A 21,139-nucleotide genomic window follows, 5' to 3' on the forward strand; every position below is an offset into this window, starting at 1 on the left:
ACAATCAGCTCCCACTGGCACTCTTGGCCTTTGCAAAAAGTTGTGAAATCTCAACACAAATAACCTCCTGACCCTCAAATGCCAAGGCTCAAGTATGAAGAATGACTACTTGGATTTCAAGAGAAAATGCAAAGATTGAGAATAGGTGACCAGTGATTGGGTGCTTAGTAGTTCATTTAAACATTTTAGATAGAAGTAAAGCAATTGTAGGACAATATCGTTTGGTATAGAATACTCCAAAGCAGCACCTAAATCACTTGGGAGTAACACTTGATCCTTGGAGTGTGAAATATACGCTCTTATTGGAATACGGTAGGGAGTTTATTTATCAAATCTGCTTGATTAACATGGTGGTTTATTATCTGATTCAATTTAGTTGGCTTCTAAGCACCTTGTGCTTGATCTTTTTTTTTAAAAAAATCAACTGCTCACAACGGAGTTTGTTTAGTTTCCATTGTCAATGTCCCAGGTTGATACGGACAGCTATTGGGAAAGATCAAAAGGTTAGGATGAAGTACGAGCATCACAAGTGTAACATACAACATTAAGTGTATTTCCTTAAGCATGGATTTTTTTTTAGCTATACTGCAACACTGATAATTGGCATAGGGATCATGCAAACCGAGTAATAGGAAAATCATAGAACTATAAACGCAAGCAAAATCATGTTTTATTTTCCAAGTAAAACAAACAGTTGACTTTTCAGGCATGGGTCATATAAATTTTAAATATAAAACTGGAACCAATAAAAGTTTTACATTAAAAACCTAGACATTTGTCATCAAATGTAAAGCTTGCTCCAAATAAACCTGCGTCTGACTCAAACTCCAGTGTATTGAATAACTTCTCACTCACTGCCATTATAAATAGGGCTAGTGATTTGTCACAGTGCAACACCCCATGAATTTCTACAAAGCTCCTTTAATTTGACTTTTCACCCAAGTTGAGAGATTTTGTACCAAACTCAAATTTCAGATTCTGAGCAATAATAAAACATTTGTCCTAATCATACAACTTCCTAGTTCAGGTGTAGTCCCTAAACAGAGGGCCTTGATCCAAAACAGAATGTTTCCCAGTCTATGTTATCACTGACTACTATCACTACATTACATGAGATTTATGCATTTTAATCAATAAAATCAAACTTGAATAGAAAAATGATTTATGGTTGAAACCTGAATAGGCATCAATAAATACTGGAACTAATGGATTCCTTTGCAGGCTATCAATCACATCACCACACATGCAGCATCACTTAAACTTACACCTGACCTGAGCAGCAGCATGAAAACCTAACAAACCAGATACAAAAAGAAATGTTGAAAATTGCTGTTTCTGCTCTCAGTTTGACAGTTAATATACAAATATTCTTTCCACATCTGAAAATAATGCCCAAAATTTGTTTTATTCTATATAATCTTGTTGTATTTTTAGCATCATAACAATAGAAAGGTCCATTCCAGAATATCTTTATCTAAATGCAAAAACAGACAGACCACCTATGTTAAGATTACAGCCAAGCAAGCCCATGCTTGAACTGTAACGTCCAACTAAAACCCGAGCTTGAAAGACTCTATTCACATCCTGTGCCACATTAGTTTACATAACCAAGATTAGCAATGAAAATGGGAGTGTGGCAAATAAAATTAAAGGGAAATTATATTTGTTTATCCCTTAAAATCGACCAATTAAATTTAAAACGTCATGCTCTATATATTGTTTGTCTAATGCATTGGCCTCCTTTCTCCCACACACACACGCACACACAAAAACTTCATTAAAAACTTGGTATAAATTCTGGCAAAATGCTTCCACCAGACCAGGAACTGAAGAGGAGAGGGGCATGTGAAATTATAGTTTGTCAGGTGGCATTTTCCTCTCTTCTCCAGTAAATTAATGTATCGTCCATTATTACTATTTGATGATCATTGCCGGTGTCTCGATTGCTTGGATCAACAACACTGTCACATTACAGCAAAGTTCATGAATGTTGTCCATTTCAGCTGCATGTTCCACAATTGCCGTCAGCTAAGGCAGTTGGTTTCTCAGCCTCCCCAAGGCCTCTAGCTAAATTTTTCACTACAAATGTTCAGGAACAGAAACCGTTTATCTAGTGTCATCTTGTTAAATGTTTCAATGTTGTCAACTTTAAAATATACTCAATTGCTGCTCAGGAGGCAGTACACAAGTAAAAAGTTGATTATTTTGGTAGATGTGATGTCCAATACATATTAAAGTACACCACCATGTTTGTATTTAAATTCCAAAATACAATTAATAGGTATCAGGGAAAAAAAATTTCTTCCCTCCTCATTCTTCTGAAGCTATTTACTCCAGAGACTGTGGTCATTCTATGGTATCTTGCTTAAGTGGCCATTATTTCATAACCTGATAGTGAAAATTAGCAGACAACTTGAATATAAATGTGAGAGGTAAAGGAATCATAACCAAGCCCAATCTCGGTGTACACATACACAAACACACATACATTGATGGATAATGATCAGGTGCAAGAGACTTCCTTACTCCAGAGTTGTTCAATACAGATGTAGCACTGCTATCACCACCTAAACAGGAAGTCAATTAAGCACAAACTAGAGACCAAAACTGAGACCTTGGTCGATGTTCTGCACTGAAAAAGCCCATTGAACTATCAGTGAAAGAACAAATTTTCCATTTCTACCTATACAACTCTTGTAATCCTTGAGAAATTAGGTTATGTAACAACAGGATTCAAATGCTCAGTCCTACCAAACCACTTCAAAAGTCCCATCCCTCCTCTCCAAACTACTGACAATTTAACCATTCTCATCCTGTTTTCTATTATTCCCACACAAGTCCTCTAGATAGTCTGCCTTTATATTCTCAGTACTGGAGGCATGTTGGTTTTCTGAAGTACTAGGTTGTACATCTGAAGTGATCGTATGCATGTCTCTTTCACTCTTGGCAGGATCTGCTGGTGTTACAGCTGCTGCAGTAGGTGGTTTCCTTTTCAATTTGATCACTCGATTCACTATTACCTTCTTTTCCGGCAGTTTGACTGCTGCAGTGCAACAAGACTCTGTGATGCTTCCAGCATTCTGGGATCTAACAGGTTGAGATGTTTGGGTACCTGATCCAGAAGCAGACCCTGTGGCACTGGAAGATGTTGTCCTGTGGTTTACAAACACCCCAGTGCTTAATCTCTTTATGGTTGTGGCTTTCAGATGAACCAAGGTGTTCGACACTGTTTTTGAAGCATCACCTGGTGTTGACAGTTTGACCAATCCAGAATTCTTTACTTTAATGCGGGTGCTGGTGGATGGGCCAGAGAACTCTACGGGTTTCAGGTTTTTTTTGGGAGTCTCCATTTCTGCCTCATTGACATCAATGTGTCTAGAAGATAAATAAAACATAGATTTGAAGGAGCAACTCTGACTGAATCTATAAAAAACAAAGTTAATCTTTTAAGTATTGATGTTCTTTAAGTTATTCTTTAATTGGTCATTTGGCAATCTAATTTGGTACAAATTGTAAACTGAGAGTTTGATGTGAATTTTACAAAATAGAATATTCCTCATTTAGACCATTTATGAAATGGGACAAAGGAGAATATCAGTAAAGGGACTATGACTTCTGCGATACTCAAGAAGGGCATCCCAAGATAGTCCATACTAATTTTTGAAAGACAACATCAGCTATCCATAGCAACTGTTCCAATAGAACAGTAGATTTTAGTTTAGTTTGATCATTTATATGAAGTTTTCACATTATATTCATTGTTGTAAGCCAACAAGGTCAAGATGCCATTTTATACTAACATTGGGCCAAAGAAGCCATTTTGTAATCCATAAAACTATACAACCTACAAACCCATTAAATAGTACTAATCAAGAATTACTGTATAGTTAGCAGATGATAGAATAAGTAAGGCCCCAATTTTTAACTGAAGCACAAGTAATTAATCATGTAGGCTAGATAATGTACTGTTTGAAGTTTAAAGTATTAATTTGCTGCAAATCAGTATTTCTAAACATTCTGTTGTCGTCTGTGGGAACAGAGAGTACTCAACTATTGTCTCTGACTATTTAGGGCAGGTGCAAGAGAATGAATGGAGACTTGTCCAAACTCAGATAAAAGACCATGAACTGTCCCATTGTTCTCCTTCATGGAACAATGAGCGTAAATGGCTAAATCCAGTAAAATTAACCCAGTAATAACAATGTCCAAATGGATAACAACAACAGGATTGACTTGAGATGAGGTGATGCTAATTCAAGGGTTAAAAGTAGGTTTTGAGACCATCTTGGTCTATAGTCGTGGTGGTACAGAGTGCTCTGCAGGGTAGGATTTGTGAGAAATCACTGTCTGTGAGGGAACCTGAGGAACACTTACACTTCTACTTGGGATGATCGCCCAAACTGATGGTGTAAAAGTCAGTCACAAATGTTACTTTTATCCTTTAAATGAACTTAAATATGATTTTCTTATGTCAGAGTCCTGTTTTGTCTTACAGTCAGTCTCATTTGAACTAAATCGTTCTAGAGGGTCAATTCAGAACTGGCCAATTAAGAATCTAACTACATCCTTAAAACAGACATATGTAGAAAAGCAGTTTTATTAATTGGTTGTTCTAGACTCGGATCCCGGTTTGTAAACTATGTTCTATTATGTATAAAATAAGACACAGAGAAATTTTAAAAAGCCACAACACACAATGAAGTGAAGTACCTACCGCTTCTGAATTGGTGCCAACTTTTCTTGGCTGCCCTGCAGAGGTCGGCCTTCCAGAGTCCAACATTCTATCAATTCCTGAGGCACTCTCCAATAACTGACACCTGCAGGTAAAGTAAGACATTGAATTTGCTTGCTACAGGTGATATTGATGCAAGTTAAGAACCTATCACCAAGACAAATTGATTATGTTCAAATGCAAGAATAAAAAGAAAATTACTTTCACTGAGTATTCTGTTAATGTGGGGTTCAAAACTGTAAGAATTAAATAGAAATATCAATATTTGAGCAAATTATATCACTTTGCAGACTGTTCATCTGATTTTAATTCCACTATCTTTGTAAAGTTTGAAAAGTTATTAAGATACGTAATCTTATGTACTGTTATACACATATCTGTCCCACTTTGATTCATGCTCAAGTGTTGAGGATAAATAGTTCAGTCCATTTCTAAAAATCATCCTTTGTTTGAATTTTGAATCACAAAGCCATCTACAGAAAAGTCTTTCTTTTTAAAGAATATGGAAGTCTGAAATTGAGAGAAATACAATAGCACAGCTGCACTCTGATGAGAGCTAGTTTGTTATCTACTTATGTGATCGAATCTTGTATTTGGCAAACAATCAATAATGCACCATACCCCTCTCGTTTAAAACAGGATGACTCTTCCTATCAGCTGAAGTACACTTATGTCTCAACTCAAACCAGTCACAGTGTGTCACAATGAGAAAAGTGAATTCTTTGTTAACAGCTGGAATCAATCATTCACTGCTTACAACTTGTTTTTTTTCACTGAAAACAGTAAACTCTAAGAAAACCGTATTACAGTGATAACATGGTGAATAACATGAAATTCTAGTTATGTTGAAGTCGTCAACCATTCCTGCCAGCAGAAAAGCAAATCTCAAAGAATGATGCCACATTGAGCCAAAGCTCTGCATCGGTAATATCGGATTTGCAAACCTGTCTAAGCTTGTCTTATGACTAAGCTGACCAATCAGAGCAGAGTTAGATCACAGAAGAATTTGACATCAAGATCTCTCTATCCAAGGATGGATAATACCTACGAATATGGCTAAACAGAGAAAGTTAAAAGTGTTGTCGACCCAAAGATGAAGTTGATACAGCAAGTGGAAAATCATGGCGCAAAGTGGAAAGTGCAAAAGAGCGGGAGATTCCTCTCCAGCAATGAAGAGGATGAGAACGGCTGCCTATTCTGATGTGATGAAGCTCTGCTAATATGGTGCAAATCAATCGAAGCAGAGAACATTCCCATCCCCAGTCCAATCTTTAGGAAAGGGGAGGCATTTTGGCAAACAGGCCGGGCGATTGGCATTCACCTGTTGCAGTGGATGGCTGGAGCACACTAAGACAAGGCAAGGCATTGTCTTTTGTGTGGTAAGCATTGAAGGTGAAGCAGTTACAGCAGCAATGAGATGATTGGCTCCAAAATGGTTTGACCCATGTCTTAAACAAGTATGTACACTGCAATATTTTTAACACAATGAAACGAGACTGTTTTGCCATCTTTTTCCAGATCACTCTTTGATGATAATATGTAATGGTAGAACATGGAGCAAGAAATATGTCGCTGTTATCATCTGCGCCAACATGGATGGCAGCAAAATGCTACTGCTTCTTGAGATAGGAAAGTCCAAAAAGCCTTGTTGCTTTGCAAATGTCAAGACATTGCCCACAGAGTCCAAGGCTAATAAAAACCAGCTGGATGACCTTCGGCATTCTGAGGCATTGATTAGCAAAATGGACAAAAGGAAGATCATTACCCTATGCTCTCCGACCTCAGTGGCCTCAAGCTGATGTTCTTATCTCCCAACACCATAGCCAAGCTCCAGCCAATGGATATGGGGGTGATTCAGTACTGAGAAACCCACATCTGATGCCAGCTGATCTCTCAGGTTATTGACACCATCGATAAGGAGTACAATCCAACTGTTCTAAAGGCCATGTTCATAATGAAGAAGGGGACTAATTTCACCATGCTGGGTGTAAACAGGTTATGGCAGCACAAAGCACTGAAAACGAGGAGCATTATCAAGCCTACCAACTTGATAATGAGGCTGTTTTGCTCATCTGCAGGAGGCTGGTATGGAAAGTCACGCAAAATAATTATGGAAACTTTAGCAGAAGTAGACAGTGTGGTACACTGCATGATGGAACTGACAAATGATACCTTGTCAATGCTGTATATTCTTCGACCTTCTTCTAGAAGCCCAAAGCGGCCAATTCCATGAAGAGCCAATGACCCCCCCCCCCCCCACCACCACCCCGCCACCCCACCACCCCATTCACCTTTGGCTCGATCAACACAAAGGCAAAGGTGCTACAGGATTTTGCACTGCAGCATAAAAATATCATAACCATGTCTGACTGCATTGATGACGTGGTGAACTGTATGATGCACATCTAAAGACACCACACACTAAGCTGAGAAAGGTTACAGGGATTTTCCAATCTGCACTCCCAACATTTTTCAAAGCAAAGCTCTGGCCTTTTATAAGGTCAGGCCATTGTAAGGTTGGAACAAGTTGAATAAAGATTTTATCACTCACTTACTGCTTTACTGTATTTTAGTTTAGCATATGAAACTGTTGTTTTCAACACGGACAGCATTTGTAAACATATCAGATTACATATGCATTCATGCAGGGATGGGCCAGCTATCATGAGGCTCCACTTAACGCAAGTTTGTAGGTGGCTCCTCCGGGATTCAACATGATCAGGATCTTACTTTATAATGTGCTTTTGATCGAACCAGGTACTTCCACACAAATTATTTACTTCTTACGGTTTAGAGAGGGTGTGAATTTTGATGTAGAACAATGCAGTTATTTTGCACAAAATAGGCTCCCAGTTACATCACCAGATGCTCCATCAATTCAGACATTTAAAAACAGAATAAATGCAGTAAGACTTCAGGAAGAGATGGAAATTCAGAAAGATGCGATTGAATATTCTGAGGAATAAAAGCCGATGGAAAACACAATGGGATGCAATAGATACAAGGTCAGATAAATTTGCTGCATTGTTGCTTGATTTGCATGGGAGAGGAGGAGAAGACAGTTGATGTAACTCTATTTAGAACCTTAATTGAATTTGTGAAATCCACTAAACAGCAGTTTGTGCAAGCTAGGTCTCTGGGACAGAGAGTCTTAGAAGGATGAATGGGTTATACTTATCTTTCTAATTAACTCAAAGCAACAATGGTGAACGTACTCTGCACTCTACCACTGTTTTCTTGACAGTATATTTACAACTTTTCCATTCAATTCTTCAACAGAATAGATTGGAACTGGATCTTCAACAAAAGATGTGCTTTTAACATTTAAAATCATGCCCTGAATAGACGACAGTGTGAAAAGTGTTGAGCTAAAATAAAGATCAGAAAATTGACTGAAACAATAGATCCACATGAACCACCACTTGTGACATGCTTATGAACCGTCGATAGTTGATCAGAAAGCTCTCACTGTCACAAGGTGCACTGGAACTTGTCTAGTAGCTGACGGCTGAGTTCTTCCTTTTGGGCTCTAAGTGAAAGTTGGCTCTTTACCCAAGTCCAGTGACAGTACTGCAGTAGATAGGTATCCAATATAGTAGAAGTGATTAAAAGAAATATATCTTCTCCTGATGCACTGACTGGAGATATTTGTGATTACTGAAAACATGGCCCAACATATATCTGAGCTTTACAGCTCACCTCCAAAGTCTTAAATGTTTTTATGTTGACATGAAGCGCAAGTACCTCTTCCCTCCCAAGAGTCAAAAGCATCCATCATTTTTTTCAGCTCACCAGCCGAGTAATAGCTCCATATATATTGTAGATTGTTCCCAGCTTCCCTGCAAAGATGAAAAGAAACAAATATGAAGCAACATTAATGCAGGAAATACAATTAGACATTCAATACGTAACGCAATGGCTACAACAAAAGTTATAACTATTTTTGCAGATTATAGTTTATATTTTTCCTCTTGTATCTATTTATTACCATACAAATATACAGATTGATAAGTTATCAAGAAGTCAGATGTTGAGATGGATGAAAGTGTAGTTTTAAAAAGAACAATGATTTCTCTCACAAACTAAGGCTAGAATGTCTGGGACAGTTAGATAAGTCTGGGGAGGAAATTAAGTATAACAAGTGGTGCAGGACATAAATAGAAGGAATATTGGGTGTATTGCTCATGCAAATATTTATTGTTGTGCTTTTGTGCTGAATTCTGAAGATCCATCAAAATTAAAACATGAAAAGGACTCAAAGTGGATGAATAAAATACAGGCTCATAATAAGTTATATTCATTTATAGCATTCCTTGCATTGTCTGTGTAAAGGATAATTTTTTTTTAAATGTTGAAGTTTTTTAAACAACAGGACTATAACTTTGGATTCACCAATTCAGAGCTATCTACCTTCAGAAGAATTTCAGCAGATTTCAAAGGATTATGTATGAATATTCAAAAATGAACCCTCTCAAGACTTAACCATTTTTGTATCCTTTTCGCTGAGAGATAGTAACGCTATGGCTTTGAAGGGAAAATGAAAGGCAACTAAATACATAAATGGATTTGGGCAGTAGTAGGATGAGGAAACATTGTAGGTAACAGGGCTTGTTTACACCGAGAAGGGTGATCTTATCGAATCATAATGATCTTTAATTGGGGCACATGAGAAGGAAAGGACAGAGAAAGGAAGGGAAAGGGAATCAGGTCACAGAAGGGAAGAGAACGCATTGAGGTAGAGGTCATGTAAGGAGTAGAAAAGAGCATTGCAAAGAGTAGGGAACACAGTGTGAGCACAAGAGTTAGGAAAGAAATAGTATGTGTGAGGAGTAAGAGGGAGAGGGAGTGTGTGTGCAAGAAATGGGAGAAGAGTGTGGACAAGGGATAGGAAAGTGGGTGCGGTGCAGGCAAAGGGTTGGAGAGACCATGGCGCAAGCATGGCGTTGGAGATGGGCAGTGAGAGTGTGATGCAGGCAAAGGATAGGAAAGAGAGACGACATTGTGGGCAAGGAGTATGAAAGAAAACACTGTATGGACAAGGGGTAGGAAAAAGAGAGTGCAGCGCTGCGAGAGGTCATCACCTTTGGAATGCCACTCTGCTCCTTAAATTTCTCTGCTAAGTCAGAGCTCCACAATTTATGGGCAGGACTTCTGATTCTGGCTTCTCCAGAAATGCAGAGTGTACCTGAAATCCAACTGTTTCCTCAGGACACTGGATCATCAAGAGAAGACAAGCCACAAATCCTTTTATCAAACTACTCGTAAAATTCTGCTAAGTATTCACTAAGTTGCAACAGCTTATCAGTGTGAAAATGCAGACAGAACAAAGGAGCGAATGGATGAATATGTAGATGTGTAAGGGGGTAGGGTGGCCAGTGAAGGTGGAGCTTGGTTGGCAACTGGACATGCTGGCAGGGTGGCATTTGAGCAGGGCAGGCAATTGGGTAAGATAGTAAGTGCATAAAGGTGGCAGGTAGGTAGCTGGGCGAAGTTGTCAGGTTGGGTCGGGGTTGGGGGGTGGGAATCGAATAGTGAGGTCAGATCAAGATGGGTCAGTAAAGATTCGGGATCTGTGAGGGGAGTCAGCATGGGGTTGGATCAGTGAATTGGGGTGCAGCGGATGAGTCGGGGGTCAAGAGGCTCAGTTGGAAAAGGAGTTAGGCTAGGATTTTTCTGTCTAATATTTCCTTGGTAACTATCCAGATAAGTAAGCTGGAAGTTTCCAACATCTCCAAATCGAATTCAGAGTTAGAAAGTTTTTCAAAGGGGCATGGGGAGCAGGATAATTGTCCATCAGAAGTTCAAACTTCCCTGGCAATTCCCAGAGTCACTGCATTTGGATAACCAAAGGGTTCCATAGCTTATCATGAGGGTATGTCTACTCTTCAACTATGCAGGGACCACATGATCTGCACCATCATTTACTGAACATTTGCATTCTATAATATAGAATTCTTAAATATTGATGAGTGTGTCGTAAAGTATAAATAAAGAAATGTTAATTGGAATATCAGATCTGACTGTGGCACCTGATGAGAGAATCAGCAAGAGGAAAAACCTACTCAATCAGGTCTTACTAGTCCTAGTCCTCACCAATTAACCTGCCACAGATGCAACTATCAATGATAGCAATTGTAGAAGTGACCACCTCTCAGTCCTGGGGAGAAGACATTGTCCCACCTTCCCATTGAAGATACACTGCATTATTTTGTGCAATACTACCAATATCTTAATGGGATAGATTTAGAATGGATCCAGTAACTCAAAACATGGCATCCACAAAGAGCTGTGGGTGACCAGTAGCAGAATAGAAATCAACCATAATCTGTAACCTCATGGCCCAGCACATCCCTCACTTTAATTTAGCATTAAACTTGGAGACCAAGCCTTGTTCAATGAAGACTGCAGGAAAGCATGTGTGGAACAGCACCAAGCAAAGCGTCAGCATGGTGAAACTATAATATAGGTCTACTTTCCTGCCAAACAGTGGAAGCAGGATGTGAAAGATAGAGGTAAGCAATTCCACAACAGATTGGATATAAGCTCTGCATTCCTGCCACATCCAGTGATGAACAGTGGGGAACAATAAAACTACTAACAGAAGGAGGCTCCACAAATATCCTTATCCTCCATGATGATGGAGCCCAACATACTCACATAAAAGATAATGTTGAAGCACTTGCAATCACCTTCAGCCAGAGATGCTAAGTGAATGGTTGATTGTGACCCCTTTCCGAGGTCTCCAGCATCATAGATGTCAGTCTTCAGTCAATTCAATTCACCCCACTCGATATCAAGAAATTACTGCGAGCATTGGATACTGTAAAGACTATGGGCTTTAACAACATTCCAGCAAAAGCACTGAAGACTTGTGCTATCAACTAGCTCTGCCCCTAGGCAAGTTGTTCCAGTAGTTACAATACTGGCATCGAGCAATGTGGAAAATTGCACAAGTTGCTCTATCCATAAAAAGCGGGCAAATTCAAACTGGCCAATTAGCACACCATTAGTCTATTCTAGATCACAGCAACATGATGGAGGGGATTACATAGCAATAACTTGTTCACTGACGCACAGTTTGGTTTTTTAGGTTCTGCCAGGGATATTTAGCTCCATGACCTCACAAGAATCTTGGTCCAAAGATGAACAAAAGAGCTGACCTCACATTGATGTTAAGGGCAATCACTCTTGACTCAATGCAGCATTTGACCAACTTTAGCATCAAGAAGCTCTAGCAAAACAGAAGTCAATGGGCACTCTCCTCTGGCTGAAGAGGCTTCAAAAATTGCAGTTATCGAAGATCAATCATTTCAGCACCAGGACACCACTGCAGTGGTTCCGCAAAACAATATCCCAAGCCCAACCACTGTCAGCTGCTTCATCAATGAGTATCCCTCCGTAAAGTCAGAAATGGGGGTGCCTGCTGACAATTACACAGTATTCAGCACTATTCACAACTCCTAAAGCTGTCCGTGTCCATTATTAACACCACATGAGAAGGGGTATATGACTCTGATCAAACCACTCTAAGTCTGACTGTAACACGGTTTTCTTGAAGGATTTAGAATGATGAAAATATTTTCTCAAGATCTGTGCTTGGCCATTTATGTACTGATAAGGAAATGAGTCAGACAGGCTGTTTTTGAACATTATAACAAAGGGGATAGCTATTACTGAGTTAAAAAGCCACTCTGATAAAGAGAGCAGATTTTAAAAAGTAAATCCATACTTCTTGAACTTTTGTGACACACACACACACCGTGTGTGTGTGTGTGTGTGTGTGTGTGTGTGTGTGTGTGTAAGTGTAAGTTACACTATAAATAGTTACTTTCTTAGCCACATTAAAACTCAGTGCGAAAAGATCAAAACAAACTTGAGAGTTCACTGTTTACGAGTCTCTGGCTGGTCAGTGTGGAGAAACTTTTCCAAGTTCCTTTAGATTGCAGGAGGTGAACTGAAGCCCATGTAAATGCAATTGCTGGAGGCAGTTTTTTTTTTAAGAAGTATCATAATTTGTCTCTTCCAGAAGTTGTTGAAGTTTGCACCTGAGATTCCTTTTGGTGGGTTTCAGAGATAGGAACACAGATCTCTATAGAACCACTGTTCCATCAGACTTTGTGTCTCCACAGAAGAGATAGTCTTCCAGAATTGCAAGGGCTATCACCAATAGATTTCAGTAAATTCCTTCAAAGTGGTTCTTAAGATCCTCAGGTGTAAAATTCCAAGAAGGATGTCTGAATTTTAATTCACAGTAGAACTCTCCAGAAATTAGAATACTTGCAATATCAGATGTCAGGTGCCTTGTGCCAGCCACCTTTATTCAGTGTATTTTCTTGTCTTTAAAAAGTCCTTTTTAACCAGTTCAGAATATGTTCGGCCAGCTAAATGACAAATTAATAGTACTCATGCACATGTTACATCATCATGACACGATTTGCAGCAAAACCTGGACAACATTCTGGCTTGGGCTGAGAAGTGGAAAGTACTATTTGCATCATACAAGTACCAGTAAGTCTCCAACAAGAGAGATAAAACTCTCTCTCCTCAAGATCAGTGGCATCAACATCACTGAACCCCACCCCTCATCAACATTGAGGTGTTTACCATTGACCAGAAACTTAACTGGACCAGCCATAGAAATACTGTGACTACAAGAGCAGATCAGAGGCTAGGAAAACTGAGACAAGTTATTTAACTCCTGGCTCCACAAAGCCTGCCCAGCATCCATATGGCACAAGTCAGGATGGAATACTCTCCACTTACCTAGATGAGTGGAGCACCGACAACATTGAAGAAGCTCAAAACTATCCAGAACAAAACAACCCATTAAGTTTGCACTCCATCCAGAACCTTGAACATCCACTCCTGCCACCACTGACACACAGCAGCGGCAATGTGTACCAGCTACAAGATGTACTGCTGCAACTTGTTAAGCTTCCTAAGTCAGCATCTTTCAAATCTACATCCTCTAAGAATTGTAACATACTCAGTTATAAAAGAAATACTTTGATAGCTCAGCTTAACCAATGAAGGTACACAGTTGCTAATATAAGAATTCTTCACTGGATGACTGAGCTCATTATATTCTCAATCAATTGACATAACAGCTCGGTGAGCCAAATTTAAATATCTGGTAATTCCTAGATACAAACTGGCAGTAAATCCCTAAAGGTTCTTTGGCAGGGAATTCAGGAGGCAGGATTCCTCTGGTATCTTTTGATCAATATATTTACCAACCCCAATATTCTTTCGTGCAAAATAAACAGATCACAGGTCAAACAAGTCGTGCACCACAAAATGGAAAAATTTACATCATACACAGTAAATAATTGCCAGATCAACCACTTTTACCTCTTATAGATGCTTCGACTTTTCATCCTGCCTCCCAATTGTTTCTCAATGGCTCTGATCCCCTCAGTCTTTGATGCAAATACTCCTAGGATCTTGCTCTCACAACTGGCACCACAAGTATTGAGATAGTGCAAGATCCACACCGTGGGGTTTGTGCAGATTAACCCATAGGAATCACATATGTCTGTCAATGCCTATATTTAACAAGTGGATCAATAACAATGAAACCATTGATTACTTGAAATGATTGACATAGCTACTTTAATTATACCTATCTTCATTTGGAGCAGTATTGGGGAGATGCATAAGTAAAAACAGTTCTTAAATTAGGCCAAACTTGGCAATTTTCTTAGCCCCAATTAATTTTTGCTGTATTGTCAAACAAATACATATGTAATACACCAGCTGACAGTAGCTTCTGAAAGCAACATACTGTTAAGATCATAAACTCCAAATTTAATAATAACATTGCAAAATATGGGATACAGTAGCAGTATTTCTATGTATCCTGCTTTAATGTTAATTTCCAATAACACAAGCAGACGGGTATAGTTGGAAGTTTTGTAAACAGTTGTGTTGCGTTCCTGTTCTGGGCTAAATCAAGTAATTGCACCCAAATTGTGCTTGATGTTGAATTAGTGAGGTTACCGTTCCAAATTTCTGCTAAAATTCATTTGCATATTCATAAATATTAATTTTTCCATGAACCAGTGCAACAAAGCATTGCAACCATCATTATTGTTAATTTATTTTTCCTATCCCTTGTTCCATTTAAGATTTGGGATCTTTTTGATCAAATTGAATCTTCAACCAACATAAAAGGTTACAAGAACACAAATGGAGATTTTCTCAAGAACTTTATTGCAGTGTTAACGAAAGCCTACTTGTGACTAATAAATAAAATAATTAATAAGTGACTTTGGATATAGCCCAGTAATGCTTACAATTCTGCACTGGTTCAGCCACTTGCACTGGGAGTCGTGTGCAAAACTTGCATAACCAAGCAGAAACTCTAACCCAATAATCCACTGTTCCAACTAAAAACTGAAGTCTGAGAATAAAAGCAAAATACTGTAAATGCTGGAATCTGAAACAAAAGCAGAAAATTCTGGAAAATCTCAGCAGGTCTGACAGCATGTGAAGAGAGAACAGAGCTAACGTTTCGAGTCTGGATGACCCTTCGTCACAGCTCAAGTCTGAGGAATGTATTGGAGATCTTAAAAATGATGCCACTATCAGCTTTTAATAATTTTATTGGTGAAGTTTACAAGTGATCACTAGTAAATACCCCTGTTTCTCATCAGGCAGCCTCAACTTTGTGACAAAACTGAGACAAATCAATCTTGACCCCATCAGATGTCACATGTAACTTCAAGGTTTCTGGACAATAATGATCCAGCTAAACGCTGGCCAGTTTTTCACTTCCTGATCAAACGTCCTCATTGCAGGGCAAACTAAGATCAGTTAATTCCAGAATCAAACCTGGATTCACCTGATCTGCATGGCTCAGGTACACTGGAAGAAAAGAAAGAATCTGTACTTACATGGTGCTTTCACAGTGTCAGGACATCCCAAAGCACTCCACAGCCAACTGAACTAAATAGTTTCAGAAAAATAATCACCGTACCGTAGGAAACACGGTAACTAGCAAGGTCTCACATAGAGTAGTGTGGTAATGACCAGAGATAAATATTGGTCAGGATATTGGGGTGAATTCCTACGCTTTTTTCTCCAAATAGTGGAATGGAATGTTTTTGATGTCCATCCTAGAGGATGGGGCTTCAGTTTAATGCCTCATCTGAAAGACAACACCTTCAACAGAACAACACTCCAATATGGCACCAAAAAAAATCAATATTTAGACAAGTCTGGGGTCTTAACCACATGATTTTTTTTGACTTGGAGAAATAAAGCACTACAACTGAGCCAAGGACAATACTTGATAAATTTGCAGAGTTGCCAAGGAGAATAAAAAACTTAAGAGTATTTTGAGCCAGTGGAAGTATTGTTTAGTTTGTTAGTTTAACTTGTTACATACTAGCTTCAATAAAATTGAACATTCTTCAACAGTGTTTTCCAGGAATGAAAATAACACAGTGGCAGATGATTAAGCAAGAATTTGTCATCAATCAAAATCATAAACAAAAACTTTCATGATCAATTGTCAAAACAATGTTCTCTTATTTATTTTCATTTGGCTTAATTTTTTGAAAAATGCCATATCTTTTTCAAGTAGCATTACAAATCAAATTACAAATTTCTGAGTAAACTTTGAGACAAATGTTACAAACCTTTTTGATTTCAATATTAGATCGGGAGCAATGTCTCTCCATCTCACTTGACAGATAGTCAGTCAAACTGTAGGGATAGGGAATACCAAAGTAATCTGCCTCTTCCTGTAATGCTACACGAGTTCTCGCTTCCTCGGGGATGCAAAGCTCCCCATGTAGATAATCCAAGAGATATTTGAAGAGTTTGCCATCTCGTTCAATAAGGCAAGCCCCTATAATAAAAGAATAGATTTTACACTCTTAAACTTCAGCATTGCCACATCTCAAATTCAAGATCAGTTGATAGCTCAAGAGTTTATCTTCCAATGCGTAAATCTCATATTCACCTCATGACTCAGCTAAGTAAATTGTGCCATTCTTCAGTAGGCTGTTGCACAGTAATTCAGTATCACAAGTAAAGTAATCCATCTCAGTTAAAGAAAAAAAGGCTTCTTAAAGCAAGAGGTAATGAGGCATGGTAACCTAATAGTTGCTTTGTTTCTCTTCCTCAAGGTGCACAGGGCAGACTTTCAACAAGCAAGTCTTCACCTGGGACAGGTCAGTAAGCATGTCAAGACTTATAACTTGAACGACACCATTCCACATCAAGCATGGCTGACCAGGAGTTTCTCCCATGTTTATCGCCAGCCACTGACATGTGTTGGAAAGATTTTGGAAGTTGATACTCAACCTGTTAGCCATGTTATGAATGTACCTTCCTTGGCCATCAAGTCCTGGGGTGGGACTTGAACCTGGAGCTTCTGGTTCAGACTTGGAAGCTACCCACTGTGCCTAGAGACCTCCAGCCTAATGGCTGTAACTGGACCACTAATCATGAGGCTTGGACTAATGATGCAGAATTCAAATTCAATTAAACATAATCTAGATAAAAAGCTATTTTTCCATAATGGTGATCATGAAACTATCAAATTGTTGTAGAAAACCATCTAGTTCACAAGTGTCCTTTAGGAAAGGAAAACAGCCAACTTTACCTCGTTAGCCTATATGTGACTCCAGACTGAGAGCAATGTCATTGACTCTTAAATGCATTCTGAAATTATCTGAAGTCTGTAGCTCAGACTGAAGGGACAGTGGGAAAAAGCAGCTTAGAAGCCATGACAAGCCAATACAAAAAGAATGGCACTCCCGGTCATGTTGTTTCTAAGCAGAGTTTTACATTACATAAATTATTATTTGCTTCCATTTGTGATGAAGCAAAAAATACTCAGTGCTATAAAGTGACAGATGTAGAAGTAACATTTTGTGAAGGAGCATACCAAAAATATAGAACTTCATACAGTTCAATTTTACTTTTGGGGTCTATAAGAGCTGCCTCAAAAACATCCATTAATCTGAACAATAGTTAAATGATTTAATGTTTCATTCCCTAGTCATGGGCAGAAAATCACCTATAATCATTTCTCTTCCCATTCTCAAACCATTATCTCTTGAATTCCTCAAGGATACAGCCTTTACCTCCTATTTCTCACATACATGCTGCTCCTTGGTAACATCAGGTTGATCAGAACCAAAGTGCATCAGGTTCCATATATACACTGACTTCACTCACCTCTGCCACATCAGCAAGTCTTTTGACTCCTCCAAAGGCCTTAAATTGCCCCACTGCTCACCTGACATTCCCTCCAAGAAAATACTGGGATGACCGAAGTACTATTTTTAATGCCCACTCCAAACTCCATTTCTTAAGCACCGACTATATCCATCACCACGGCAACTGTCTAAGAGCGAACTCCACTGTTCAGAAACTTGTGTTACATTTAAGTACATAATCACTCTATCACTGAGTCGGTCAACTTTCATCTCTGCAATATCACCCAACTCTGCAGCCTGATCCGGTACACATGCTGCTGAAACCCTCATCCATGACTTTGCACTTCTAAACTTGACTATATCAGTGCATTACTGGTCAGCCTCACATCTACCACCCTCTATAAACTTGTGCTCATCTAGATTTCTACAGCCTGTGTCCAAACTCGCACTGCGCTGGATCCCAGTCAAGCAACTCTCCAATTTTAAATTAGTTTTCAAATCCCTCCTTGGCCTCGACCCTCCATGGTGTTATTCTATGATTCTATAATTCTTTATTTGTGTTCAAAAGTCCAACAACCCTCAGATAAGTGCATTTTTCCAATTCTTGACACTTACAAAATTCCCAATTTTAATCACTTTGTCATTGCCAACCCCACTTCCAGCTCCAAAATTCCCTTCATAGAGCCAATTTCCTCCATTGAGCCAATTTACCACTCATTATGTGGTGTTCTTAAGAAATATGCAAAAACATTTTAAGGCAGAATGAATTTCTGGCCACATTCATGCCATTTCTTACCTCTACCGTTTACATTTCAATCTTGCCACAAGATGTAAATCCATTACTACAATTAAAATCATACTTAATTAAAATTAAAATAACATGTTGCCAAACAGATCAAGATCAACTTTAGCACACAACCTACATATTCTGTCTTGACACAAGTTAAAAACATTCAAGTTACATTTACAAAACTAAAGCATTTTCACATGCGAATGCACTTTCACATGCAAATTCTCCAATTTCTGTGAGAAAGTAATCACTGCCACTATTTTGCAAATATTTCAATCCAAATTCTAAGTGAGCATATACAACTGCAAGGTAAACACTTCTGGATCTCATGCTTGAAACAAGATTCCTCTTTTATTTTACATCTGCCGTTCTGTTCCCATATAGAACTCGGAGGTCAACATGAAAATTCTTATCCCTGTGTTTAAGTCCCTCCATGATTCACCCATTCCGATCTTTGTAATCTCCATCAGTCCCACAGTCCTCTGAAAAATCTGTACTTTTCTAAATTCTGGTCTCCTGAGCATCTGTGATTTTGATCACTCCTCCTTGGTGGTCTTGCCTTCAGTGATTAAGACCCTAAACTCTAAATTCCTCCGTAAATTTCTGCCTCTCTCCTTAAAACATAGATCTGGTCAACTATCACCTTTATGTGGCTTGATGTCAAATTTTGTTTGTGAATACTCCTGTGTAGCGCCTTGGAGCATTTTACTATGTTGAAGCTACTAAATGAATGCAAATTGTTGTTGCTGCTGCATGTAACTGTAGCTAAAACTGGCCTGGGCCAAAACTCAGCATTAGCACAAAAGCAGCAAAGTAAACATCTTTTTCATAGTCAAATTGTCTTTGTCATGTACTTGGTCTGAAAACAGGGCAATATTCTAGCATATTCACTGAACTAATTACATTAGTATAACTAATGAAACGTTCCTACACACTATTTAGTATCAGCCATGACTATTTTCATATTGTGAATCTGGGATTAATTGGCATTAACACTTCACTATTTTTCCCAAATCAATGTTTTGTTTATAAACAAAGAAAACCAGTGACTGGAAATCTGTAAGCATGCTGCACAAATTGGTTTGAGCGACAACTTGCATCCTTTTCATTACCTGATTCATCTAGTTTCAAAGGAAATCGTCCACTAAACATTGCACTAAGCATTGAGTCTTTAAAACGACAGAGGGAATTGCGTCTGGCTGTATACAAGCAGCCTCCCACATTCAATCTGAGAATCTCAGAAATAGCTTCCCTCTCACAAGACGCCATGGTGCACAACATCCAATCACTTCATCGCTGAAATTCTAAGTGCAGAAAGCAAACAAAAGTTAATAGTTTGTTGTTACAAAGACAACTCAAATGCTACTTAGCATTTAAGATTGCTACCCTAAGCACTACTTACTAGTCAGGACATATGTCCAGAAATTACAAAAACAATAACTGATTTAAAATTAGTAATATCTAACTGTTGTTTTGATTACGCATTTGTGAAGTACCATGGATTTTTTTTTACGTCAGAGGATTTATACTGTATCATTAATGTACAAAACAAATGCTACTCAGCCAAATCATAGAGAAATCTAAGACAACACAAAACCCAGATGAGTTTTGATGGCATGTTGCAATAACTATTGCAAATTATTGGTAGGGTCTAAGGAGCTTTGGCCTTGAGGTTAGCATACTCACTTTTCCTACCCTAATGGGGCATGAATGCGATTTAATAACAAGCAGACTTGCTTTTAGGCAAAGAGTACGGTTTTTAAAAAAAAACAGATCCACTTTTAGCTTCATGTTGATCAGGACCTGTCAAATCCCGGGTATTTTCATTGCGCTTCAGATTATTTCCATTCACTCCGAAAGGGGGAACTCCTCACAGACAATCTCTTTACTTCACTCCCATTAATCTCCATCTCAGTAGCACAGATTGGAAAGCCAGCCACCATCTCTTCCCCTTCCACTCTGCTTCACTTACCTTCCCCACCTCTGCACAGGCGCACAATGATGACGGTGACAGCCAAGAGCAACCGCAGCGCCTCCACCTCACTGACAGACTGCCCTAGACCTCCGGCTGCTTTGCCCCGGGGTGGCCGGAGTACAACACAGCCCATCTCGCTGCCGGGCCCGGGGAGGGCGAATGGAGTGCGGGTTGACCTCCTTCTGCTTTGCTCCCTGGTGGCCGGAGGAGGAAATTCCTCTGGCGTCTTTCTGTGTCCACAATATGCTCCACAGGACCAACTTTGAGCCTGGTAAATTGATCAAGAAGTCAAATCCTACTTTAGTACATCTTGGAGGGCAATGGTGAGCAGTCAGTGATACTATTTTTATGACTTTGATTGTAAAATGTTGTATTTAATCTTTGGCAATCACATTCCATGATTCTGTTGTGTTTTGTGTGACAAAACAGAAATCAATAACCTAAATTGACAGTTTTGGTATGGACTATTT

General features: G+C 38.9%; 1 protein-coding gene across 3 annotated transcripts; it reads right to left on the bottom strand.

Moving 5' to 3' along the window:
• Window positions 1–652: 652 nt before the first annotated feature.
• Window positions 653–20,713, bottom strand: LOC145349870 (BTB/POZ domain-containing protein KCTD18-like). 3 transcript variants are annotated; one of them, XM_080198484.1, is made up of 7 exons: window positions 20,667–20,713; window positions 19,807–19,998; window positions 16,375–16,586; window positions 14,084–14,277; window positions 8,477–8,571; window positions 4,715–4,817; window positions 653–3,375 (listed from the first exon to the last, which is right to left on the bottom strand). In XM_080198484.1, exons 2-7 carry the CDS (start codon window positions 19,973–19,975, stop codon window positions 2,799–2,801), a joined length of 1,350 nt encoding a protein of 449 aa, XP_080054610.1. In that variant the 5' UTR covers window positions 19,976–19,998; window positions 20,667–20,713; the 3' UTR covers window positions 653–2,798. The 3 variants fall into 3 exon arrangements, with proteins under 3 accessions (XP_080054610.1, XP_080054608.1, XP_080054607.1); XM_080198482.1 differs by lacking the exon at window positions 20,667–20,713 and adding an exon at window positions 20,498–20,651; XM_080198481.1 differs by lacking the exon at window positions 20,667–20,713 and adding an exon at window positions 20,381–20,651.
• Window positions 20,714–21,139: the final 426 nt, after the last annotated feature.

Source organism: Carcharhinus amblyrhynchos, chromosome 11, assembly GCF_965287045.1.
Source record: "Carcharhinus amblyrhynchos chromosome 11, sCarAmb.v2.hapA, whole genome shotgun sequence".
NCBI lineage: Eukaryota > Metazoa > Chordata > Chondrichthyes > Carcharhiniformes > Carcharhinidae > Carcharhinus > Carcharhinus amblyrhynchos.